The sequence below is a fragment of the Chionomys nivalis genome, chromosome 25, assembly GCF_950005125.1.
Source record: "Chionomys nivalis chromosome 25, mChiNiv1.1, whole genome shotgun sequence".
Lineage (NCBI taxonomy): Eukaryota > Metazoa > Chordata > Mammalia > Rodentia > Cricetidae > Chionomys > Chionomys nivalis.
Window position 1 is genome coordinate 3,035,054 of NC_080110.1, and position 27,832 is coordinate 3,062,885.

Here is a 27,832-nt window from a genome sequence, read left to right on the forward strand (position 1 = left end):
CAGTCCTGAAGCAGTGCAAGTAACCAACACAGAAGCCTCACCACGCTCTAAGCCCAGCGTGTCACATGGCAGAGGGCCAGGGAGTGACCAGAGCAGGAGGACAGGCAGCAGCAGGTCACCGCCTCCCAAAACCAGCACTTGGTATTAGTCCTGGCGTATTATAAAAGAGGGACGCAGTCTCGGAGTGGTGACATCGCTAGGACATGGTGATGCCGAGTCTGACTCTGAAGTCAAGGAAAGCGACAAACCCCAGACGGCGCTGTCCTCACAGCATTTCAGAGCGGGGTTCAGACGGGAGACTGTCACCTGGGTGAGGACTCTTCGCACCTTCCAACTTGTGCAGCTAGAGACGCGGGAGTGGGAACGGAAACCCCGACCTTCGCTCTTTTAAAAGTCACAAATATTTGGGGACCCCTGACATCAACCAGGTCTGGTGTTAGGCACTGGGGATAAGCGGTAGGCAAGATACAGTCCGCGGGCTTTCTGCCCAGAGGGTCGGTTACAGTGGAAGTGACTCTGCCCATGCGTCCTGTGCAGCTCATCAACATAGGATAGAGAGATAGATAGAGAGAGAGAGAGAGAGAGAGAGAGAGAGAGAGAGAGAGAGAGAGAGAGGATGGCTTTCAATACAGCACACCAGAACCCTCCATATGACCAAAGCCTGACTTGATCTTCACAAAGATGACAGTTTTGAAAGGCTAGGGCACTTAGGATGGCCGGGTCACTGAGGGCACCAAAGGAAACCCAAATATCAAATCCCTGTTGAGTCTCCGCAGAGGGCAGAAGGGGACGACTCAGGAGACGCTCCGCTTGCAATCACCTGTCTGCTCTGTCCAAGTCACACCTGGAGCCCCGGGGCGGAGCAGGGAAAGGGGCATCTCTGGACGCCATGAGGCCACCAGGGGTGCCCGGACTCTCGTCATTTTTTGTCCTCCAGAACGGAGCACAGGTGGTAGGCGAGAGAGTGGACAGAGATCTCGGGCTCAGGCCTCTGCGATGACTCTGAGAGTTTGTCATCTTCTCCCACTAGGCAGCATGGACTTCAGAAATACAAAACTGGGAATTCAGCGCTGAATGAAGCCCTGACGACTAGGCCATCACTCCCCCGATACACATTTCTCAGCAGTTACTTATTAAAGTCCGTCGGCACTGGCTTAGCGGCTCAAGCATCAGCTCTCTGCTCCAGAAAACAGTTAGCTAGGTGACACTCCCTCAGGGTGACCAGCCCAAGGGTCTCCGTTCACCCTTAAGTGACTTGTGGCTATTGCCATGGTGACCAGGCCTCCTGACTGCCCCTCTCTTCCCATGAAAGGCAAGTTCCCCCAAGTCCATCTTCCTATTCTCCTCAAGGCCATTGGCACCATGCTTGCCACCTTGTTAAACTAACGAGCCAGAGAGACAGGACAGTCACTTCACGCCCACACCCCAGCCAGAGACTCTTCTGTCGACAGTGCGGCATGTAGGCCATGTAGGTCTCAGTAATCCCACGTGGGGTGTGGGTGGCGAGTTTATCCATGATCATGTCTTTCTGGGAGTGCCAGCAAGGGGCTTCACAAGCCTGGAAGCTCTTGAAGTTCAGAGTCTCATAGCTACTAGGACTAGTCACCTACTGGGACTAGGTGAGCTCAGAGGCCCAAACACAAGGAAGGTCAAAAGTTCCATCCCACACAAATCCTCCACACGTCTTTAAACTGCTTTTTCTACAACTTCTAAAATGTTCCTGGGATACCCTGTCAAAATGCTCGAGACAAGAAATGGTTCAGATCTGTGTCCCCCTCCCCAGATTTCTGGAATATTTGTACATACTAGTGAGATACCTTGGGATAGGACCCAAGGCTAAACACGAGGTTCTTTTATATTTCATATGTATCCTACACACAGAGCCCGGAGGTAGCGTTATAGAGGATCCCCGTGTGTCTGCACTGTCACTGGGACCCACTCTGTAAGGTCAGACATGGAATTTCCCACTTTGTGGTGTCACACTGCTGTTCCAAAAGTTTCAGGTTGGGGAGTATCTTGGACTTCAGACTAAGGATGCTGAGCACGAAGGCAAGCACTCGAGGCAGGATGTCAGGATGGAGGACACACCAATCCCCAGAGCACACTGACAGGAGAGAGGTCGGGGTCCTACCTGGATGGGGTTGTAGAGCTCCTGCAGGGGACTTCGCGAGCCCTTCCGGCAGCAGATGTCCATCCCGAAGGGATTCCTCCGCATGACTGGAGAGAGAAAGTGAAGTTCATCAGAAAAAAGCTACAAAGGTTTTCTGACTGAGAGAGGGAAAGACATCTGGGGAGCGGGGAGGAGGAGGAGGAGGGCAAAGCAGGAAAGCCTGGCTTCTGCCAGAGAAAGCCCACTGCTATTCCCGACTGCAAGAGCACCGCGCTTTTCTGTCCCCAGCATTCGGGTGTCCATACCCCAACATCATGGACCACACGAAATCGCTTCCCATTGCACATGAGAAAATAAGACAGGCATCAAAGCTCACTGAGACACAGCCCCTTACAGAAGGCACCTTCAGAGTACCCAAGGAAGTGAGTGTGGCTGTCCTGGGTGTGGTGGCATAGTCTCGCATCACCCAGCAACAGGGCTGTGGTCTGAGAACTGTATCATGAGGTGACAAAGTCACACACACTGAGAAGGTGCCAGATAGTTGTTCCCGGAGGCCGCCTGGTGAGGCTGCCCAGCCGAACTCGGAAGACTTTCAGTGTAAGCATCTGCCCTGGTTGGCTTTCTGTTGCTGTGATAAACACCAGAACCAAAACCACCTGGTGAGGAAAGCTTACAGCTCCTGGTGAAGGTAAAGACAGAGCAGGTACACGAGACAGGAACCTGGAGGCGGGAACTGACGCAGAGCCATGAAGGGACTCTGCGGACTGCCTCTGTTCTTCACGGTTCAGTCTGCTTTCTCATACCACCCAGGTCCAGCTGCCCAGGGGTGGCACTGCCCACAGTAAGCCGGGCCTCCACCATCAATTGGCAACCAAGAAAATGTCCCACAGGCATTTCAGGCGAATAGGAAGAGGCAAACCCTCAACCGAGGCCTCCTCTAGCAGGTGTGTGAGGCTGACAGCTGAGTTATTAGGGCATCCTCGTAAGAAGAAATACATCCTAAAGTGACAACAGAAACCGGAGCACATACAGACCAGTAGCACAGCTGTTCACACTGTCCGCTGTCACATCTGTACCTGATGGGATGGGATGGGCTCTTACAGAACCATGGTGCAGTGTGTGGGCTTATCCCAGGGCCACCGAAGACCCGGGAGTGGCTCGCTGTAGCAGCGTTGTGACATGTCCGTGGCAATGGTGTCACTATGGTAGCTGTAGCAGCGCTGTGACATGTCCGTGGCAATGGTGTCACTATGGTAGCTGTAGCAGCACTGTGACATGTCCGTGGCAATGGTGTCACTATGGTGGCTGTAGCAGCGCTGTGACATGTCCGTGGCAATGGTGTCACTATGGTGACTGTAGCAGCGCTGTGACATGTCCGTGGCAATGGTGTCACTATGGTGGCTGTAGCAGCGCTGTGACATGTCCGTGGCAATGCTGTCACTATGGTAGGACCCTTTATCTGCACCATACTCTCACATGGTTCGATGCTGACCTTATCCCAACCACGCAGTGTGCAGGCAACACCCCAGACAATGGCTCTTCCTCCAGGCACCCAGGACCTGGGCTCCTGAGAACGGGGTGGACCATTTCCTAGGGGCCCCTCCTCAGTAAGTCAGAAGCCCTGTCTTTCCCAAGTTTTCGACAATCTGCATTTCCATTAAAATGTCAAACCTGAGGCAGAGAGTTTCTGGAGAGACGCAGCACTTATGACCGACAGATAGGAGAGTTAGAACTCCTTTCACCCGTCAGCAGCGAGGGGGCCAAGAACCCTTGTCAACAGAAATGAGCCCTTTCTTCATTTTTCCCATTCATGAAACATCCTAGAACCATGCACTTCCAACACTAACACCTTACTACAGACAGAGGGAGGGAGAGAAGAAAGGAAAAGAGAGAAGGAAGAAAGGAGGGAGGGAGGAAGGAGGAAGAGATGGAAGGAGGGAGGGAGGAAAGGAGGAGGGGAGGAAGGGAGGGAGGAAGAAGATAAAGGGGAGGAGCAGAGATGCAGGTGGAGGAGGAACAGAAGAACATGGGTTTTGTTCAGATATCAGACAGTTCATTAAGGAGTATTACCGTAATGAAGATGAATGGAACAAGACCAGCAGATGCTCCTGGAAGCCCAGAGAACACCCGGTGTGGGGGGTTTGGGAGATGGCTCATTTGGCAATGGTGGCCAAGGGCACAGTCCCCCATCCCCTGGAACAGATAGCCTGGGTTTGAACCATGGCTCTAACCATACGCCAGCTGTGCGACCTTAGACAAACCATCTATTTCCTTTGTCTACCCCTCATCTGGGTAAGGAAGAGGGCTGAAAGAGAACCTCTCTGGGCTGGTTGTGAAGGTAGAGTTACACAGACTGTTTAAAAAGTGCTTGACGAGTAGGCAAGCTCAAAGTTCCCGTTCCGGAGAATCCAGTAGATGTGCCTATGATCAGCGTTGCTCAGCTCCTGGTATAAAGACGATGTGGGAATACCTCTCTTCCTGATGTAGCACGTGGGCTGAGAGGGAGCTGGCCACCCTCCAATCAGGATATAGTCAAGAGACTAAGAGGGCTGATGAGGGGGCTGCCATGCAGGTGCCAACCCGAGGAGGTCAGAAAGCGAAGAGGCTGGGGCTTGGGTGATGGTTATTGCAAAGTCATTGCCATGGAAGCATGCAGGATTGAGTTTTGATACCCAGAAGCCACATTTGAAAAACAGGTATAGTGTCGTATGTCCAAAAGGGGGTCACCCCAGCTCTGGAGAAACAGAGGGGAGAACTCTGGAGCCCATCAGCCAACTGACCTAGCTGAAACGCTAAGTTCCAGGTTCAAAGAAGGAGATGCCTGACAGCAACCTCTGGCTTTCCATGTGCATTCATATGTGCACACGCGCGCGCACACACACACACACACACACACACGTGAAGAGTAATTTTCACAAGCAACAGGTAACTTCTGGAAGGTTTCCAGGGGAACCAACTCCCTCCGTTGACTTCTCCCTTTGAGCCCGCGGAAACCCTGAGGGGAGAGCATCCATTCCTGGTAGGAGAGGCCACGTGGCCTCTCTCCCTTTCCCTGCCTTCCCCAGGGGAGGCTGGCAAGCTTTTTCTGGAAAGGGCAAGTGCACTTAGCGATGTGTCATCAAAGAACAATAGGCAGACAAAGAGGAAGGCCTGCATGGCGGCCAGCTAGCGGGGTCCCTTTAGGAACAGGAATCGGACGCTCACTAAATCTTCCTGTGTTAGGAAATATGTTTCTTCTGTTTTTTTGTTTTAATGGCTTAACAAAAATAGGCAGTAGGCAGAGTTTGACTCTGAGGCTGGAGTTTGGTGATCCCTGTCCTGGAGCCTGGTGCTCCAATACAAGCGCTGCACATACCCTGCAAGTCCCGCAGCCTTCCCATGGGAGGAGGGATCTAGGAGCAAAAGTCAACACATAAAAACTGCTAGAACTTGATTAGGCTGTCCAGAAAAACACTGGCTCGTTGTTCGTCCACGGCTGCCCCAGGAAAGTGAGGGAGAAACTCTACTTTGTGTTTTTCTTTAATTTATGACTTCATTTTTCATTTCCACCAAAAAGGAGGCAAACCGTTGAGGGCACGCAGGTCCTCCGTCTGCACAATGGTATACCCGTGCTTGGACAGGAGAACACGGCCATAAAACATGTGAAACCGTGCCCGTGCCATACAAGACTGAAGTCCCCACATGGCAACAGACAAGCTCATCGGGACCTGCCACACTGAACACTCCACGGTGGAACCCATTAAAAGCCTTCTTTTACAGGGAGCAGTATTATTTAATTGGTTTATTTTCCTAAAACAAGGTCTTTAAGAAGCCTGGCCGTGTGGGGCCTGCAGCTCAGGTCCTTTACCTGTGACTTCATGGGGCGCCACGTAAACTGACTTTGGCACCCCAGGCCACAAAAGCCAAAGGGGCCTTTGTGCTATTTATAAGGGTGACAACAAGCCTGCCCCGTGCAGAAGGTCCTGTGTGTGTGGAGAACACGAAACCTTTCGGGGACATCACAGTGCTCTGAACATTTCACAGTTTGGATGCTCAGATTTCAGACTTTTTGGGTGAAGAACGAGCAACCAGTCCAGCAAGATGGTTCAGCAGATAAAGGCGTATGCTGTCTGGCCTGAAGATCTGAGCTCGATCCCTGCGACCCCACATAGTGGGAAGAGAGAACAGACTCATGCAGTTTGCCCTCTGATATTCACAGGTACATATGCTCATACACACACATGTGTACACACACTTGCATAATTAACTGGTTTTCAAGAGAATGAAAGAACAACCAGCTCATAATCTAGGCAAATATCCAAACAGAACCTACCATCGTAGATGTCCTAGGTGCCCACGAACGTGAGCGGTAAACTGAGTCTACAAATCCTCACAAAACCCCCATCTGTACTCAGGCCACCAACAATAGGAACGTCCCCAGAGACCCATGGCGTGGGAAGTCCTTCTGTATCTGTGTTGCTTTTATTGGTTAATGAATAAAGAAGCTACTTTCGGCCAGTGGCTTAACAGAACATAGCCAGGCTGGAAGATATATATATATATATATATATATATATATATATATATATATATATATATATATATTAGAGAGAGAGAGAGAGAGAGAGAGAGAGAGAGATAGAGAGAATATGTTAAGGGGAGGCCTAAAACAAACAGGCAAAAACATCAAGAAAAGTTAACCTGAAAAGATGCCCCAGTACCGCAGAGAATGTCCAGTGGACTGCACAAATGCCTAATACACACGAACCCAATCGCCTTCCCTCCTCAGGGTGCACAGATCTTGGAAAAGTCCAAGTCTTTATTACAGTCAGTTCCCATATCGGTACCCATTAGTATTTAAGGTCATAAAGCCAGGACCACCCTGAATAGAACTTTCAGCTTCTGAAGGTCGAGGACATAAATCTCAGGATTCAGTAAATGTTCCCGCATGGTGGGAAAGACACACAACAGCATTTATCTAAGAAGCGGGAGGTTCACTGACCCGGAAGCCTTCCCCAGGGGCTCCAGTACAGACTCGCTCATTCAGACACTCACAGCAGATAAGAAGGACCACTGAATGGATTCCTCAGAAACAATGCTGCTTCTGCAATTGCCTCCCCCAGGCCTGGGGATTCTGGTCCCTTGGCAGTAATATGGGCAAGTGTCTACTTGCTGTGTCTACTTCAAAACGCACAAAGTCTGGCCCAAGGAAAACCGCTTGTTAAAGCCTTAAATCAGGGAGGGGGTGGGGGGGGGCGGGAACAAGGAGGGAGTCCTAGAGAAAGTCACGGGTGAGGTCACTTCCATGCCAGCACAGGGGTAGAGGGAAAGGGTTGAGAAGCTGTTCAGAATGGGGGAGTGATGGAGTCAAACTGGTAGGGTGGAAAGCACAACAGGAAGAATGTTTGTACCCCTTCCCCCCACCCCGCAGAGTCCTACATTGAAATCTGGGGGGAGGGGCGTTTGGGAAGGTGAGTCAGTCATGGGGACAGGGCCTTTAGAGTAGGGTTACTGTCTGAATCAAAGTGACATTTTATCCCTGGAGGGCACAGAAGACACACACCCACGACGTCGGAAGTAGATGTCCAGCTGACGCTAACTGTCAGTACTCTAACCTGCAGGAAATGCATTTCTGTTGTTCAGATGTCACACGGCCTGCGGTTGGTTATTACGGAAGGCGGAACAGACTGAGACACACGGCTCAGAAAGTGGCCTGGCTGGTGGCATACGCCTGTCACCCACAGAGAGCACAGGGGAGGGGAGGGGAAGAAGTGGGAGACAATAGACATTAAGGGGGATACCCAGGCATGCATGGAGGAATGGATGCCCAGGGGACACCGTCCGTAAGCTATGGCTAGAATCATGGTTTCTCGAGTTTTACCAGGAAAAGCAGATGGCCACCTCGGAGTGGCTATGTAGAATAGACGTCAGAACAGGCTGGACCTATCAGGTCTCTCCTAAGCATCACAGTGCGTGAGCCTGAAAGATCGGAGAGGTGGGACTGGTCCTGGGTGGGAATAAGTGTGACCTGGTCAGCCACTGACTCAAGCTCTGTCATCACCTGCAGAAGTCCTACTCAAACTGAGTTCAGCCCTGAGAAAAGGACATCAGGCCGGCGGGACCATGGCCCACAGAACGGCCTCAAAAGGTGACTCCAAAATGGCCTAAAATACTTAAAACCAAGGATGGTTTCAAAAGATGAGAGATTATATGTGTACAAAAGAAGTAAATCTCCAGCCACAGAAAATAGATCTGTGTCTACACGAGGCCAGGGCTGGGGACCAGGAGTGACAGCAGAGACGTGGGTTTCTTTTTAGCATCATGGAGAGTGTGTGTGTGTGGGGGGGGTGCATAGTTCTGTCTATGTGGCCTGATTCATAGAACACTACACTTGAAACAAGTAAAATTTATTCATAAATTCAAAGCTCAATAAAACTACCTCCAAAAAGAATGTTTTCAGCAGAAGACTGGCAGTATTAATATTTCCAAGATTATGCAGCAATACCAACGTGTAAGATTTAATCGAACAGTATTTTCGTCCTGGTAAAAGTTAAAATTCTTTCTAAATTTGAACTATCAGGTTTATATTATTTAGATGTTAGCTTCTTCGGGGAAGTGAAGTATTCAAAAAAGACTTTTAAAATTTAAACATAATTTCAATTATTACAAGTCAGTTAAAAAGTTTCTTAAAGGCTAAATGTTAATCAAGGGTCGTTCTAGATGTTAGCCGGTCGAGTTTGTTGAGATTCTCAGAGGAAGGTTGTAGAATTTGGGACTTGAATTTCTTAGAAGCCTTCTCTGTACACAACGGCCAGCCTCTTGCTAATGGAAGTGACAGGGCTTGGCTACTTTAGGCTGACCATAAAGCAGGGAGCACAACTCACTGGGGCGAAGGGCAGCAGCCCATATCCCAACAGAGAGTGTTCGCGAAACCCACAGCGGGGGGAATCTCATAGTTGAGAAACTCAAGTCTCCGTGGAAAAGCGGTTCAAAGGACCAGAGCTGGCAGCTGACCCGGGAGAGGCCCTATGAATTTACTTTATGTCCCTTCTGAGGAGACTACACAGACAGCCCTGTGACACTCGTCTTGCATCCGCCATGCAGAAGTCGTCCCCAGCCTTGAGTGCTGGGGAATTGACCCCCCCCTCCCCGGCCGCCCTGCAGTTTCCTGGAACGCTTATGAATATACTTTGCAGGCTGCAGATAACGTGCCAGCATACTTTCATCCTGGTGTCTGGTGCTCCAAGTTTGACTCTCCAACTTGGACACGTCAGTGTCTGCCTCTGGGGTTCCCCCACGCTCACAGACAAGTGACGCAGCTCTTGGAGATAAGAAGCCCTTTGGGTCAACTTTGCTGTGAGGTCCAAACCCCCTGCTCCCTGTATTCATCCCTGCACAGGGCAGCTGCGTGTTAGTTAACACGGGGCAAGCGGCATCGGCATGCTCATGTCTCGCTCAGGACACCAGCCCCTCCTGCCACACAGCCCCTGTGAACATCAAAGACCACTTAGGAAGACCCTAAGTCCCCCAGCCTTCTCTCTCCTTTGTCTCTACCTATCCTAGAAGGCAGGAAACAAGGCGCTGTGGGCAGAATTGTGCCTCACCCCCAATTCGTAGCACAAGAACCTTAAGCTGCAGCTTTATTTGAAGATAGAGTTTTTGCGAAGGCAATTATAGTTACATGGGGAGGAGGTCACACTGGATGAGGGTGGGGCTCAAGCCACATAACTGGTGTCCTAATGAGAGGAGAAGAGGACGGGGACACACACACACACACACACACACACACACACAGGGCCATAAGAAGATGGCCAAAAACAGAAGAAGGTTGCAATGATAAGACAAGGAATGCCAAGGTTGCCAAGAGCTGCCAGAAGCTGGGGTGCAGGGTGGGGCAAGGATTCTCCCCTAGGGAAGCCTTCAAAGGGAACACAGCCAACTTGCCCCTAGATTTGGCATGTCAGTTTTCCAGAGCATGGGAGAACATATTTCTGTTGCTTTAAGCCACCCAGTTTGTCATCTGTCACAAAAGCCTAGCACACTAACATACATGAGTTCACAGGAGTTCACAAGCTATGTGCCTCCTGTCCTAAGGTGGCTGTGAGCCCAAAATAAAGCACCCCAGACAAAGGCTGAGGCAAGGCCCGGGCCCAGCAAAGTGTTGCACAACAGACAACTGAACATGATCCCTGGTGTGGTTTGGGAAAACAAAGTAAGACAGGGAACTACCTTCTGAATCACTTACCTGAGAACACTGCTTGAAAAACATGGCCACATGTGCCATGTCCCTGGAGCCAGGAAGGCATTAAAACCCCTCAAATCTACCTGCTTTCCTCTGGGAAAATGACATCAAGTGTTGTGAGGGTAAAGATGCTTGCTGCAGGAGACAGCTCAATTAGAAAAACACTTGTGGTACAAGAACGAGAATCTGAATTCGATCCTCAGAACCTGCATTAAAGAGCCAGGCTCACTGCATCTACTGCAATCCCAGTATAGAAGACACAGGAAGATTCCTAAGGACTAGTTGGCCAACCAGAGCTGCCTGCGCAAACCCTGGACCAGTGAAGAGAATAAGATGGGTGGGCATGGTGGTGCATGCCTTCAATCCCACCACTGGGGAGGGAGAGTTAGGGCCAATTCTGGGAGACCTTAGAGTTTACATAAAGAGTTCCAGGTCATCCAAGGCTATACGTGGTAAGACCCTGCCTTAACGGATGGATGGATGGTAGGTAGGTAGGTAGGTAGGTAGACAGACAGACAGACAGACAGACAGACAGATAGATGAGATATATATGATAGATACATGCATGAATACATACATAAGCTGATTGATTGATAGATGATAGATGGATGAGAGAGAGCGTGCACAGCTCTAGAGGAATACTCCTGAAGTTGAGCTCTGGTCTAAACATAAACACACACACACAAGCATGCACGCATGCTCATTTTCTTTCTACTAGTTAAACACTGGAAACATTCTAAGATGGCCAAAATTAGAGGGATAAGTCATGAAATAAAGTCTTCTTAAGTCTATCTTAGTAAATAATGGTATATTACTAATGAGTTGAACATGCTACTATAATTTTAAAAAATCCTGATGCAAAACCATGGAAATGGAGTTAGAGAATCAGAATTCAAATAGGAGATGAGAATCTCACCAATACAGATATACACGTGAGCCCACCAATACAGACATATCCACCAATACAGACATACACGTGAGCCCACTGATACAAACATACACTTGAGCTCATCGATACACACACTTGAGTTCACGGATACAGACATACACGCAAGCCAGCCAAAACAAATAAAAGTAGTGTTGGAGTGGCTTTGACACTCTTCGTTATGACTCCAACCTTACACCAGATCCAGTGCTAAGGATGTAACTGAAAGCCGTGTTCTAAACAAAGGGTTGGAAGCCCCCCAAAGAAAACCAAAACATGATCTGCAGCCCCAAATGGGGATCCTCTGAGCCAGAGCTCTGTCTGCCTCCTCCCCACACCCCTGCAGGGTAGGGGATGGAAACCACTGAGCCATCCCCACCTCTGGCCCCAAGAGACTGCAAAGAAGACAGTGTATATCTCAAGATCCCAGGATGTTTGAAGATAGCCCTGGTTGCTGCTCTTGGGGACTGTGGAGGGGCGAAAGTCATAAAAGTGGGTGATGGGGAAGAGCCACAGAAGATGGAGGAGGGCCAGGGATAGCTCTGCTGTGTGTTAAACCTTCTCCTTGAAGTGTGGCCAGCAGGGACAGGCCGCTGCAGCTGCATCCTATTAAACACGCCCATGTTGCCAGCTGCCTCCCTCCCTGTGAATCCAAGATGCCATTGGACCTGTGTGCCCAGTCTCTCTGCAACCAGGCAGCAGGGTGGGAGTAAGCATAGGGGAGAGAGAGAGCGAGAACAAGCAGAGCGAGCGAGCGAGAGAGAGAGAGAGACAGAGAGAGAGAAACAAAACAAAAATAACCTTAGACAACTATCGTGAGTTCCCCAAGGGGAATGTTTAGCATTTGAAGACTTTTATCCCCTTAAGTATAAATGTAAAAGCTGAATGCCAGTAAAGTGCAAAGGAGAGTCAGATCTTTTTCCAGAAAATCTAAAAGTCATGCCCAAGCTCCTTGTTGCTGTGGTAGGCTTGAAGGGGTGGCCCTTTTCTGTGTAACAAGGACATTTTAGCTACTAAAAGTCCTCTGAGTCAGCCAGGCAGGGCCTATCTGTGCAATCCAATTAAAAAGCCATCAAACAGTAAGATATTTGTAATTTGCTACAGCTACAGGAAGCCCAGCGGCTCTGTTTGTAGGAACGGCCAGTGTGTCAGAAAGGGTCTGGTCCTAAGTCGGCTGATGCCTACTGTCTGTGATAGTGGTGGAGAGGCACAGACAGGATGATCCCTGGAGTCTGCTGGTAACGAGTCCAGTCAAATCAGTGAGCTCTAACGAGTCCAGTCAAATCAGTGAGCTCTAAGTTAGTGAGAGGCCCTGTCTCAACCTGCTCTCCTCAGGCTGATGTCCAGGGTCCACCTCCAGCTTCTGCACATGAACATACACATGTACACGTGCACACATCCACAGTAATACATACACACGCACACATGCACACACATGCACGTACACACATGCATGCACACACATACATAGCAGGGGTGGGGGGGACCCTTAAAAATTTGTTAAAATTTTAGCCATGGCAGTGGTGGTGCACACCTTTAATCCCAGCACTCGGGAAGTAGAAGCAGGCAGATCTGTGTGAGTTCGAGGCCAGTCTGGTCTACAGAGTGAGTTCCAGGACAGGCTCCAAAGCTACACAGAGAAACCCTGTCTCGAAAAACAAAACAAAAAGAATTGGTTAATATTTTAATTGAACTATGTGAGAACAGCTGTCCTGTGTAGGCATGAATTGTAGCAATATCTCAATAGATATTATTCTTCTATGCCTTTGTCTGTTTTGTTTTGATTTCTGCAATGCCTTGGCCATTCTTAAAGAAGAGAGTTAACATAGCTTGGTTGGAGAGCCAGGACAGCCCAAGAGCAGGGCGCTGGCATGGACCTGGACCTGGCTTCTGGTGAGGTCCTCATGCCACATCTTAACCCGGTGGAGGGTAGCATGGTAACACCAGCACAGAAGTGCTAGCTCAGGGTCTCCCTCCTCCTATAAAGCCACTAAAGCCATGATGAGATCCCCAGCCTAATGACGTCACCTAATCTTAATTGTCTCTCAAAGGCCCGTAGATCATGAACTCTACCTGGGCATTAGGCGTCCACCGCCTGGACTTAGAGAGGTACAGCCATACTGTAGAGTATGACAGTGACCGCCAGGTGGTCCGTCACCTGACCAGGTATGAGCCATTCTCCAGCAGATGCTAAGAGGGTCACACCCTTGGGAGTGGAACCCAAGAAGGATCGCACGAGGAAGGTCCCAATCTCCTAAGGGTGCAGATGGGGAAACCAGGACAGCACTGGGGTTCACAGAAAGCTAGGAAGGATAGGAAAGGAACCTGGATATCTATCTTTCATTTCTAATTTAATAAATAGCTTTCATTAAAAAAAAACCCTCATCTTAATTTTCATAGGAAATGTGGAAGAACCTTTAAAAAAATTTTCATTTGTTCAAGCCCATTCAGTGAAGAGGACTTTCCAGCTGAAGTAGAAAGCCTCAGAGGCGTAGGTAGCCACCTCTGGGCAAAAACCCTCCTGGCCCGGCTACATTCTGGAAACAAGCTATAACAAGTGCAAGCTCACGCTCCTCAAGCTCCCGGGAAGACAGGAGCTCCCTCCCGAGCGGAAGGCAAGGCTCGGCTGCACGTTTTCCCAGAATGTTGACCGTTCACACAACTGCCCCTTCACTCACCCACAACGCACACGCCTGCGTGGCGGGAGGGTCTAAAACTCGACCTGCTAACAGGCCAGAGTCCCAGGTGCTTGAAACAAGTAGCTCAACGTGGAATCTAAGTGATTTATGAACCCCCTTTTTGAGAAGCCCACACCCTAAAATAGCTTATGCCCACAACGGAAGGTTGTAAGGAACACAGAAACGTCCATCGAATCCAGAAGCACATCCTGATTTTCCACCTGCATTTCGAGTCTGGCTTACACCTGGAGTCTTCCTTCTTAACAGAGCCACTAAAGATCTTCTATCCCTCAAATCTATGAGTAGAGCCATGGCCCCAAGGCTTTCTGGCCTCTGTCCCTAATGCAATAACTGAACGGGCTTGAAAGCAAACAGTCCCTGATCGTATTGGCAGACTGGGCCTTTTTCTTGCAACATCTGCAATAAAAGTGGCAGGTTACTTTGGGCTGATCTTCTGTGATCCCTATCTGTGGTCCTCAATTACAATTACAGCTCCAGGACCCCAGGATGATCAAAGCCAGTAGAAAGTGTGTGACTGACCCAGAGGGACAGAAGCAGCAGCAGGTGAGTTTGACACTGCCGGGTATCCTTAAGCATGGAGCATTTTCCTCCAGAGGCAAGGAGTCATTCAAATGAGTTAGCATCTCTGCTGTTCAGACTGGCTGGGGAAGTCAGCAGCAGAATCAAGGCTGGGGGGTCTGAGGACACAGCCAAGTGCCACACCCTACACGGGGACCTCACGTCATCCACGCTGGGACACATTCATCCTCATGAACCTTCCTGTGAGACAGAACAGTGAGACAGCCCATTTCAGACACGGGCTGAGAATTACAAATACAGGGCTCACTGAATGCCTGCTCCACCCATGCCCACTGCCTCTCACTATGTGGAAGAGAAACCCAAGGCCAGGGAGGTTCGATGATGCACCCAAGGTCACAAAGAGGTCAAACAATGTGTGCCTCCTTGAGTTAAGAGAAAAATATGAACAGAAGTTCAGTGAGGTAATGTGTGAGGCCAGAAAAGATTTCATTTCTGTGCCAGGACATCTTGGGACTGTGAATTACACCCCAGCCCCCAGGACAAGATGAAGGCCGCGGGACCCCTCTTAGGGGAAGTATTAGTTAATATAAGCAAAGTGGTCAGATACAAGCCTAGACTTAACTCTCTAGCCATGACTAAGCATTCACAGTTTACTGGGGACGCATGAAGGAAGGAGCAGGAGAGCTGGTGGGGAGCTGGCCCTCCCTGGGCATAAAGCATAGGCCTGCCTGATGCTCTTTTAGGGCTTGGCCCTCATTCTTCAAAGAGAAGAATCCAAGAGTATTTATTACACTGCTCAGGAGGTACCCAGGGTCCCCCAATGCCCTTCCCTCTCATAGGGAGCCCAGGCTACTTTCAGTATCTTCTTTGAGTGGCGCCAGACACAAAACAACCCCTCAGGAAATACCTAATGTTCAGGGATTTAACACACCGGGGACGTGGGTGAGGCAACCAGACATGCAAGAGTCCAAGACTCAACAGTTTCCACTTAGAAATGAAAGGGGTCTCCCTTTTGAATAGGGGTGGGCACACTGGGTGGCACAGCCAGCTTTCTGATGGCCTCCTTAGCCTCGTCCTTTTCCTCCACTCACATCCGGGTCACTCTCCAAGATAAAGGGCAGTACAGGACAGAGTGGCACCCTGGAACTCTGGGGTAAGACAAATAGAGCCTCCGACTCTGTCCTCACTCTCTGCCCCCCCTTCCGGGTCTCAGTGTCCTTCCATAGCGGTGAAGAGGGCCAGGCCAGGCCGCACCGTCCCGGCTGAGGCCAGTATTCCCATAACTCACGCTCTCCTTTCGCGCAGCGGCAGCAACGCTCAAGAACATTCCACGGGCAGGGTGCTCCTAGGTGAACAGGCCGGCTTTTGTGGCTCCCCTCGGAACCTGAAAACCACAGACCCACGGCCACAGCTACACGGAGTCAACAGTGCAAGATGTCTACACAGCTTCTGTTGACCCACGGCTTAAGACACAGAAGTCACTCTTCGCACGCGTACAAGGCCCATTTGTGCGGTTCTCAGCCAGGTTGGCCTTGCATCGCGGCATCTGAGACTCTGGCCCAGGTACCCTGGACGCTGTGTGTATACAGCAGGGGTGCTAGCGTGGTTTAGACACACATCCTCTATTCTGCCCGGGGAGATGGAAGCAGGCAGGAGAAGTTGCCTGGGGCACTGACCAGACAATGGATTCACCATCCTGTTTCACTAAAAAAGGAGAGGTGGAGACTTAGACACAGATTAGAGTTTTTCATTCACCTGTGTCTGTGTGCAAGCTTCTCACCTCACACCCAGGACGGAGAAACCAATTCAGAGCCCTGTCACCGATAACCCCACTCTGTCCACATCAATAGAAAGCTATTAGGAAGCATTCAGTGTGTGTGTGTGTGTGTGTGTGTGTGTGTGTGTGTGTGTGTGTGTGTATGTGTGTGTGTTGGGCCCACCTGAGGGGGCGGGGCATATGTGAGCCACAGTGCACTTGTGGGTGTCAGAGGGCAAACGTGGGTCTCCTTCTTCTTTGCGTGAGGGAGGGCACCTTTGTGGTGCTGCTGTTTGCGTTGTGTGCGTCAGGCTAACATTGTGTGCGTCAGGCTAACGTTGTGTGCGTCAGGCTAACGCTGTGTGCATGGGACTAGCTGGCCAGCAAGCTTCCCATCTTGCCATGGGAACGCTGGGACTACAGACATACATTCGCTAATTTGGCACACTACCCACTGAGCCACCTCTCCCGCCCAAATTGAAGCTTTAAGTTCTGTATATCTTGTCACTTTTTTTTTTTTTTTTAATGTGAAAAGTGGTATGGGATACATCCAACCAAACTGACAGTTTGCCAATGAGGTGGCACCAGGTCCCCGGAGTGTCTGGGGCTGTTAGTCACGTCCACCATCTTTGGTTTGAGTATAACAGGTGGGACCTTAGCAGGAGCCCACAGGCACCCAGCCCTCTGGATCTTCCACTGAGTCCAGACCAGTGCTCCCCAACATGGATACCCTCTCAGAATGACCAAGTGGCTCAGTGCAGATTCACAGCCCCCCAATCCAAACCCTCCCCTCAGGCTTGGGAATCCTGCCTTCTGAAGGTCTCTTGGGTCTAGGAACTGGATTGGGAAGAAGAGTGGACGAGCCACCCCTGTGTGCGCTTAGACATAACCGGCAGCGGCGCCTACTCCTTCACCCGCCTTCACACCGACTCCAGGCAGTTCAGGAACAAAACAAGTGCTCTCTGTCCTTCCCTGGCTAGCGGGTGTCCGTCAGAACCCGACAGCCACACAGATGCCGGGCCCTGTGCTCCTCCTGGCTGTTTCCTCTGCCATATCTCTGTCCTCCCCACTGGAGTCCATAATACCACCTTACCACTTTGACACAAGATTTGCTGTGTCAAGGTTCCAGGTCTTGAACCTTGAGCTATTTGTGGGTCACCTCAGTAGGTCTTGGCTTCCACATCTTCTCAATGGGAGTTGAAACAGAACCCTGAGGGATCAACAAGCTGATGGAAGAGGGGGTTCAAGGCAGAGAGAGCACACACTGAGTGCTTAATACACACTGTTGTCGGGCTCAGGAGGGTGTGGGAGCTCCCCGCACCCCCAGGGTATAATGCATGTGAACGACTGTTCTCACACTTGCGTTATTGAAGAGCACACTGATGCCCACTTGTCACCCACCCTGTGGTTAAAATCCTAGCCTGCTGGCTTTCTGATGACAAGAATGGATTATTTTTTTTAACAGTGGGTTTTCCAGCTCCCCAGGCGACAGACAGAGAGACACTAGAGTCAGCAACTCCTGAGCCCTGAGGAGGAAGAGCGCCACAGAAGACCCAAGGAGAAAGCAACAGTCTCCACCCCTGGCCTCCGTGCAGGTGAAAGCCACGCCCACCACACCCTCCCTCCCTCCCACCACCATGACAGACTGTCTCTCCTCAAGCAGGAGCCACAACAAACTGCTTCTTGTTGGTTGCATGGCAGTGACAGGGAGCAAAGGGGACTTCTCAGTTCTGCTCGCTGAAGGAATGGCGCTGGTGCTTGGGAAGTGCTTGACAGTAAATCACAATGCCCATCTAGAGTGAACACAAACTCCAGGTGCCCTTTGGCCGTCCAGGCTGTATTTCTGGTCCATTTCCCACGGCTCCTCAGTCATTTGGCTAAGGGACTATATCAGATGTGAGCTGTCACATTGTCCTGATGAGAGAGGAATGGTACAACCTAGGGATAAGAAGCTGCAGGGGTTTAAAGAAAGAAAAGAGCCCCCAAAGGGAATGGTCCTATTAGGAGGTGTGGCCTTATTGGAGTAGGTGTGGCCAAAAGGAAGTGTGTCACTGTGGGGGCAGGCTTTACGGTCTCATATGCTCAAGCTATACCCAGTGTCATAGTTTACTTCCTGTTGCCTGCAGATCAAGATGTAGAACTCTCTCACACTGCCATGTCCTGCCATGATGATAAAGGACTTAACTACTGAAGCTGTAAGCCAGCCACAATTAAATGTTTCCTTTATAAGAAGTGCATGGTCATGGTGTCTTTTCACTGCAACAGAAACCCTAACCAAGATAGGAGCCAAAACCTATCAAGCCAGCTTTGGTATCAAGTTGCTACTTCCTACTGTGCAATCCTCAGCAAACCACGTCCCTCTCTGATGAAACCACCCTGCTGCAGACTACAGGGCAGCATACACATGCGTACTGGATTCAGGGCACTCAGCAGGCATTGAAGACGTTTCACTAAACACAAATAACATTTGTCCTTTGAGAACAGAACAGTGGGCTCACTGATTAGATGACATTGGTGGATGAACTCAGACTTTGTCATCTTCTCGTCTCTAAGATGAGAGTCCCCAAGATCACAGGGACTGAAGGGCCTGTATGTGCTGTCCGGGCATCTTCCATGCCACACACAGCTGCTTGTATGTTCTGTGTGTTCAACAAACATTACTTATTGGGGTTGAGGGTGGGACTCGGGGGGGTCTCAAGTACACAGAGGATGATTAGCACATCCTCCACCCAGTTCCAATCATCATCACCACCTATGTTCTTGTCAATTCCTGCCAAAATGGTGAGCTTCCAAGTGTATGAACACCTCTTCCTCACTGCTGTACGCCTACCATAAAATGCCTGGTACGGTCTTTTCAGAGGATGGCAAGAAAGGGCTCTCTTTCTGAGATTACCCCATCTCACCAGCACCCCCTCCACCCCAGTCCACTGAGTTACGTCCTGATGATCACACAGTGGTGGGCCATAGCGATGACAAGAAGCTCAGTACCACAAGGTAAGAAGAGAATGTCCTGGAGTGTGAAGGGTTTGCAGATGGTAAAAGTCCGAGCCACTCACACACTACCAGAGGGAGGGGGCGGCCTGTGAAATGCTCTGGATGAGTCAGCTTTCTTTACCACCACCACCACCACCACCACCACCACCACCACCACCACCACCACCACAACAACAACAACAGCCAGGAAGGCAGTAAACAGGCATGGAGGAGGGGGGACACATACCCACGCCCAACACTGAGGAAACTGAATCTCCTGGCTGTATGTGGCGGGGTAGCCGTCTGCCTTAATCCAGTTCTGCCCGAATCGGCTCCAGAGTGCACACTCGATACTTTTCTCACTTGAGGTGACAACCATGCAGACGCAGGGGATGTGTCTGCTCCACGGCAGACAGCTGTGTTGAGAGCGGAGACCGTCAACTGCTTCTGTCTGTTTAGCCATTTAGCAGGATGTGCTGCAAGGCTGCTCAGATGACCGAGGGCCTTGGTATACATGCTTCTCCCAGCAGGAACGATGCTGCAGAACACGGAGCTGCACTGTGTGGGACCCTCCAAAGGGAGCAGACACGGCGGGGCCAACGGTACCTCCAGATCCCACGGGGGTCCCCAAACCTCTGACTGCCACAGCCAGTCACTCAACAGTGACAAGAGCCACAAGAGCTGGTGCCAGTGGTTCCTGAAGATACAGGCTGGAAAGCTTTGAGAGGTACCATGAAATTAGGACCCCAAACTCCTCACCTGCGCTCTTCCAATCTGTTGTCTCATTTCAGACATAACAGTTCAGATTCAGACAACCTGCACGCTCCTCAGCCTGGTGGCCTGTGACTCCCTCAGTCCCAGAACCCCATGTGTTAGCAAACAGAAGGGGGGGGCATTCTCTAGGGTCGACAGTGCACAGTACCTTCTCTGGAAGACCAACTAAGGAGGAAGAGACTCTGGTCACTCATGGTCCCTATGCAATAGGGGATTTTATTATTGTACCCGAGCTGCCTGCCCTCTCTGTTCCTCTAAACAAATCCAACAGCTTCTAGTTATTGTGTGCCCTTTGAGGGACTCGGCAAGTTCAGGTGAGTTCTTCCTATGATCTCTTCCAGAGGCCTATAAGGCTTAAAGTCGGGAACAAGGAGTTACAAATTTCAAAGGATTACCTTTGCAACAAATGGAGGAAAGGGTTGTGTGTGTGTGGGGGTGGTGGTGGCTGTGTGGGTATTGAAAAAAATCCCCTGCACGCCACACCCAAAGCTCCCTGAAAGCTGCAGGCCCACAGGTGGCCTTGGTGCAGTTTCTCCTCAGCCCAAAACCTGACGGGATGAGGAATGGCTTCCCAGCAAGAAAAAACAAGTATTTCTACACAGCCGTTGAGTCACAGTAATAATGGCTGTGAGAGTCTAAAATTATTTCCAGTCTGAGCAGCTTTCATTTTCTAGACAAATCACCTCTGTGCAATTCAAAAAAAAAAAAAAAAATGAGAATTTCACACAAGAGACAGCAACGGCTGCTAAGGTGTTGGAGACAGGACTTAGGGGAGGGATGAGAACAGGAAGCAGTTCACCAAGAGCAGGAAGCCTCGGGTTCTCGCCTCCATTTCTGCCTCCTCACGGTGTGCCCAGCCCAGGGACCAACCTCACCTGCTCCAGGAAAAGACCCCAGAGACTGAGGAGAATAAGGCAGTGACGGCTGTATTGCGGCTAACTGAATGCCACCTATGCCACAGCTACCACACTTTCTGTGCCCGTCTTCCGAGGGATCCTCTAGCCCTGACGATGGCGGCTGCTGGGGCTTCCTGGGCCTTTGGCGATTTCAGGACAATCTATAAAGTCTCAGAAAACACAGAGGCCTCGGAGGCCACCTCGAAGAACATCCCAGGATGGAAGTTGAGTGGCATCTGCGACTGGGGGCTACTCCTACCACCTCCTGCCACCAGAAGCCTTTAGCTCTGCTTTGGTCCGCCATCATGAACTCTAACCTTCTGGAACCATAAGCCCAGTTCAACACTTTTGTAGAAGTTGCCCCAATTGGTCAGGGGGCTTTACCATGGCAGTAGAAAGATAAGTAAGACAGCACTGAGACCCTACAGGATCCACCCCACATTCGCTTCCCGCATTGCAATCGAGTCCCACCCTTCCCTCAGCGTGCTGAACTCACTCCCACTTACAGGCTACACGCTGGCCTACCCTTCACCTACTTAGTCCCTGCTACAAACTACCTCTTCAGAGAGTGCTTCCTCTGCCAGCCCTTCTAAGGTAATCTTCCCGCCGTCACTAGCACTGGCAATGGTACTCTTACCCCAGCAAAAGTCAGGTTACACACTGGGAAAGTGCTAACTTACAAAAGCTGACTTCCCCTCGGAGATGGAAGTTCTCTGGAACAGAGTTTTGTCCATTTATCACACTGTTACCTCCTCAGAGCCTGAGGTGGACCTGGCCACGGGGGCCAAATGCCCAAGAAACAAGCGGCAGAATTACTCACTTGTGAGGCACTTGCTGCATATCAACTATCGTGCCAGGTTCTGAGGACACAGATTCAAAAGAAAAAACACCAACAAACCAGAAATAGATTATCACGCGCACACACACACACACACACACACACACACACACACACTTACATACACATAAATTTTTTTTAAAAAATTAAAGGAAGTTCAAAGACATTCTCAGTTAATGGCAAATCTGAAGCCAGCCCGGGTTTCCTGAGACCCTGTCTTGAGCCCCTTCTTTCAGGAAGGCCTTTCTTGTCCCTTGCAAAACCCATCTGTGTCCATCCCCCAGCCTCAGCAGCACTGGGATCCCAGTGAGTGGAGCCACCCGTGAGTGCTGTCAAGGGCTCTAGTTTCCAGACTGTGGCGGAGTTTTATCCCACCCCCATTCCCAGGATTCCCTGCCCTCAGCTCACAGTAGGCACCACCTCCCTTCCTGCCCATCAGGACCTCCTACCCAGCCAGCAGCTGGGGAGTAGACTCCCAGAGGCTGTCTTTGTGGGACTGCCAGCACTCCACCTGTAGCTCCGAAGGACCGGTTTCCTGCCAGCTCCATCTGCCTGAGGGACAAGCTGTTCAGTGGAGTGAGAGCTGGCTCTGGGGAAGACAGACGTTTTAATGCTATCTGTCACAGCTTGAGATAGAACCCAGGCTCTCCAGCACAGCTGTAGGGGACTCAGGGTGGCTGAGTAACCCCTTCCAGAGCTCATTGGCTAGGAGCAATTAGGTCAAGATTCAAACCAGCTGTTGCTCTGAGGCCTCCGTCTTCGTCTATTACATCAAAAACACGGCTCAGAAATCAGATTTTCCCTCTATTTTTTCCATCCTTCCATTCTTGTGGCTCCCATTCCACCCCACATATCTACTGATCCCCACTTTCTTACTGCACGCATTCATCACATGTGTGTGTGTGTGTGTGCTTGCATGTATCAGTGTGGACATGCACATGCCTCGGCCCACACCTGGACATCGGAAGACAGCTCTGGAAAGTAGGTTTTCTCCTTCAGCCATGTGGGTCCCAAGGATCAAATTCAGGTTGTCAGGTGTAAGAGCAGACACTGTGACCTGCCTGATGAGCCATCTTGTCAGCCAGAATCTGGGTTTTCTATTAGTCTAGTTACCCCAACTTCACCCCACCCCAAAGCCCAGTGCTGCCTCAAGCTCCCTTTTCCTCTGGTCCTGTAGGGAACAGTGGACAGACCGGGCATCTGCACTGCTTTGTTTGCTGTTACTTTAATAGGATATCAGGAGCTGACTACCTCAAGAAAAGTCACTTATTTGGCTTGAAATCCTGGAAGATAAAAGCGGGGGACTGAACGGCTCCATCCCTTTGGCCTCTAGTGAGGCCTCTAGCGAACCACATAAAGCTGGCAGGAATAAATGCAGAAGCTGGCAGGCTTCCTCCATCTGACCATGTGATGATATCTTCAGTTACCAGGCAGGAAGGCCTCTGCCATCATCACATGCCGGCTGGCACTGCGTGCTCTTGGACTCAGCCTCCAGAACCATGACCTGCATAAACTTCTTTATAAGTTACCCAGTCTCAGGGATTTTGTTATAGCAACATCAACAAAATGATAATAAAATAAATAGATAAATGGCCAAACACTGAGAAAAGTCAAAAACAAAAAACAGGCCATCAGGGAGCTACTTACTTTAAATTTGGAAGGAAAAGTTTTTCTGGGGCATTGGCAGTTCTGAGATATGATTGAAAAAAAGAAAGCTAAACAAAAAGCCAGCGGGAAAATGGGGGAGCAAGGCCTAAGGCAGGAACACGTCCCTATTTTCATCTTGTCACACCAAAGTGGCATGACATCTCGGGTCTCGTGACTCAAGTGTGGCCGCTGGGAGCAGCAGCAGCGCCTATAAGAACAACTCAGAAAGGCCGAGGCTGCCAACCCCAGATCCACCTACCCAGCAGCCAACGCTGAGCAGACGGCCTGACGAGGCAGGCATTCCACAAGAAAGTTAGACACGCTCTCGCCCCCACGCCAAAACGCTTGTCGAATGAGTAAACTAATGCTTTGCACAGCAGGTTTTCGATTCTAACCCCTTTTAACAACCAGACATCCGGGGGGCCTCCTGTGCCAGACATGCAAGGTGTCAGTCATAAAGCCGCTGACTGGCAGCTATCACAAGGCAAAGGAGAAGGTGGGTCTCCTTCAGTATCAAATGGCCCCTCAGCTGTTAACACCCAAGAGCTCCCAGCCTGAGCTGTTCCATCCCTCATGGCTTCCCCACAGCCTCCCGTGAACCTCCAGATTCCATTACAAGCCCCTAAGTGGCTATCAACCCTACAGAGTGTGTTTAAAAATACTCTTCTCACTCGCTAGGTCTCCCCACCACCGGATCACTTCGAGGAATCAAGACAGCCTAGATTAGCAGAATATGTAAATCCTGCCTCTTCATCGAGCCTGGCTGCATCAGGCTGGCAGGGCACGGGCCAAGGAAGAGGAGGGCGCGAAGAAGCTCGTCGCTTTTGCAAGATATAAGATTGATTGAATCTGGGCATCCCAGCTACAAGAGCAGCAGTTCTAGCTCCTGAAGCTTCACGACTCACACCGCATGCCCATTTCATGGTTCTGAATGCAGGCAGCCACAGGATGCTCGGTGAAGGACAGCCTGCCTCCACGCACTCCCGCCCCCATCTAGAATAACGCTACCAGTGCTTACAGACCTTGATCTTGCAATGGGGTCTAAGACCAGTCATCCTGATCCCACACTTCCTCTGGGAAATCCCATCTGTAAAACTGGAAAGTACTTTCCTTTTGTAATAGAGCCGTGCCAGTCTAGGTGGACAGACTACAGGAGAGCAACCCACACTACAGCACTACATAGCTAGAGCCATGCCCACAGCCTTGGAAAGCAGGCCACATATGGAGGGAGCTGGAGTAGGCAGCCTTTGAATAAGACCAGACCCTAAAAGCTCCTAAGAAATACGCTAGAGGTTGTCTCAGCTGGGACCACGAACATTCACTTTCTCTCCTCTTCTCTTCTTTCTTTTTCCCCTCAGACTGTTAGAAAGAAGAAATTGGGGAAGTAAGGCCCTAGTAAAGACTCAGGGCCAGCTAAGCTTCAGTCAGATGCCACCATAAAAGACGCCCGCTACAATAACAGAGAAACCAAAGGGCAAGCCATTGGCTGTGTACACACAACACACACATACACAAAAACCTTTTCTGCCTCCTTTACCCCTTGGCTAGCTCACTATCACGGGAGAAAGGGTATGCTGCCCCTCTAATTCCCAATTCTGACTTCAGAGAGACGTATCTTTCAGCAAAGCAATGTGCTAAAATTTGAAACACATTATGATCAATATTTCATTCCACCTACAACCGCTAGACACCAAGGGCTACATACAATGGCCTGAGGGTTGATCGTCCCTGCTGCCTGCTTCTGCAAACATCATCTCTGGACAGCATCTTCCATGTTCGCTCTTTGATGTATGGCTACAGCTGAGACACCACAACAGAGACCCGGGAGCCTGAAGAACCTAGGAAGTGCACAACCCGGTCCTCCAAGAAAAACTCATGCCCCATCTCCCTCCAGCCTGGGTGACAATAGCCACAGAACTGACAAGCACTTCGGAGTCTGCATAAAGATCAGACTGAAAACCCATACATGTAACACAAAGTTATGTGTTATGTCAAGTCCGCATGGGGACACGGGCCATGGAGAAAAAGGTGGAGGCTTTCACAAGGATGGTCACCTCCAGCCTGTGTTTCTCTGGCATCACTTCAGAACAGCTGTGAGAACACCTTCAAACTGGATCTGACAAACAGCTCTAAGGGTCAAAGGGGGGGTATACTCTGGCTCCCAATGTCCAGCTTGCAGTGGTTTTGCAGTGTGGCCTCTCAATCATAGCTCCTCTCGGCTGCAGTGTGTACTTGAACAAAGAGGGCATCTTCCAGTGTAAGGGCTCCCACCTCCAGCAGGAGAAAGCTCAGAGCATCACTACCCCCTCTGGCAGAGCATCTGTCCCCTCCCTCAGTTCTTCTGCAGCTTCTTCCTTCATTGTGTTTCTAATGGGGGCCAAATCAATTTCTAATTGATGGGCCAAACCCATCAATCACTTCTTTGGTTTTGTAAGAGAGGGCACTGAGTGTAAAATCTACAAAATTCTGGATGATGCTAAGACCGTGGGACCGCCCTCAGGACAGGGTAGCCCATTCCATGTTGATCCTAATTTCCTGTTTCCTTTTATTCTACGCCTTTGGGAAGGTCATCAGAACTGGCTGAGCTGTGAACAGCCCCAGAAGCTCATGCAAGGGGATGACCTTCAGGAAGAGGTTACACAGGAGGTACCCCACCCTTCTTATCCTCTGCCCCTCACTCTGGCCACAAGCAGTTCCTGCCTAGGAGGCAGGTGGGCTGGCACAGGCCAGGCCACACTTGGATTTGCACAAGGAATACCCGTGTTTGTGTTTCTGGATGCTTGCTACAATCCTGTTCTGCCAAACGCTTATCGTCCCTTCTTCCTGCCTCCTTCATCACTGCAGCTGGGATCTGTTTGCGTGAGAAAACGGGCCATTCTCTGGGGCCAGGACTGTTTACCCTATCTACAGTGGAAGCCACAGACACGGAGGAAGGCAGGTGGAGGTTTCATCACACTGGTTAGCAGTGGGACTCGTTAGCTTGACAGGAAAGGCAATTTTGAGGTTGAAAAACAGCCTATGAACAGCTGGGTCTTTTAGACTTGGTTGCTCAAGCAACAGCCTTGGCTAGTAGGAATCTGCTTGTGTTCAGGGACACAAGGGGTCCTATCCTGAGCGATGACACACTGAGGGTCTAACAAGTCATGGCACCGTCGTTCCCTGTTTGCAAACTTTCCTTGCAGTTGGCAAAGGTCAGGGGATCCACTTCTGGCCAGCGGAATACTAGGAGGGACTCGGAACAGAATCCAAGCTATCAATAAACCCTGTGGTTGCTATTGTCATCATAACCGCTCAATGGACTGGCTCTTCCTTCCCTCTTACGCCTTCACCCATCAGGACTAAGCGGGATCATGTTACTGCATCCCAATGCCGAGCACAACACGATAGCATTGCTTGCTTGAAACCAGTCACGGTAGAAATATTTACACCATGAAAATTGGCAAAACTGGCATTAAAAAAAGCAGATTATTGTTTTCCTGGAGAGCTAGTTGTAAAACCTCTGCTGCCATATCACCTCTACTCGCTTGCTTCCCCTCTTTCAACTACCCATAGTCCCCTCAAAAAAAAAAATCACAGAGGACCTACTATGTGCTGTGCATCTGAAGGTCTGCAGGGGAGCGGCATGGTTAGCGAGCCTCCAGTGAATTTCCATCCTAGCAGCAAAGCAGCATTGAGACGCATGGGTTATAAGGAACAGACACTGAACCGTCAGTGGTTCAGTTAAGAAAGTCTAGAGGCATGACGGTCCAAGCCTGTAACCCTGGGAGCCTTGAGAAGGAGGACCACATTCAAGGGTTAACCTCGACTACATGGTGAATTCCAAGCCCACCTGGACTACCTACTGAGACTACTCCAAGAAGGAGATAAAAAGTTTGCCCCCCCATCCCCAGCATCAGCAAGGATCCCGACAGTCCCAGCGCCTATCTGTCTTCCCATCACGACTCTGCAGGAGCAGAGAGGGCGTTCTCTTTTCATCTGGAACAATTCAATCCACATAATGACTGCAAGAGACACATACTCAACTACTCTCCTTTTACAGATATGGAAATGAAATCCAGAGGTGATTCAACCATGTGCTTACAGCCACCAAGCTTGGACTGCTGGAATACAACCCGAGCATGGGAAAGCCAGCAGTGCTGGCCTGGGGACGCTTAGAGCCCTCCTCCGACCTGTACCCGCCTGTAGGAACCTCTGGTCTCTGCAGCCACCACTCACGCTAAAATTGCTCACTACTCCAAGAACAAGAGAGACATTGGATCATCTGCCTATGCCCTCCCGCCCACTCGCGACACGGATGCAGTCAGGTGCTGGGATTCGCTAGCTGGCAGGGGAATCACCCCCGTGCACCCACCTCAGCTCTCAGACTGTCCAACTTGAAAGGAAAAGAAATCTCGGTGCTCCTGGCGCCAGCAAGCCAGAGCCTGGCTCCTGTCTGTTCCAATTCTCCACATGAAAACCCGAAGACCAGGGCTCC

The 27,832-nt window shown here is 50.4% G+C and overlaps 1 protein-coding gene across 2 annotated transcripts in view; it reads right to left on the reverse strand.

Annotated features, from left to right (window-relative positions):
• Positions 1-27,832, reverse strand: part of Chst11 (carbohydrate sulfotransferase 11) — a 178,860-nt gene that overhangs the window by 81,213 nt on the left and 69,815 nt on the right. For both annotated transcript variants that reach the window (XM_057758000.1, XM_057757999.1), the window contains exon 2: positions 2,132-2,217. In XM_057758000.1, coding sequence (XP_057613983.1) covers positions 2,132-2,217 — 86 coding nt within the window. The remainder of the gene's footprint in view (positions 1-2,131; positions 2,218-27,832) is intronic.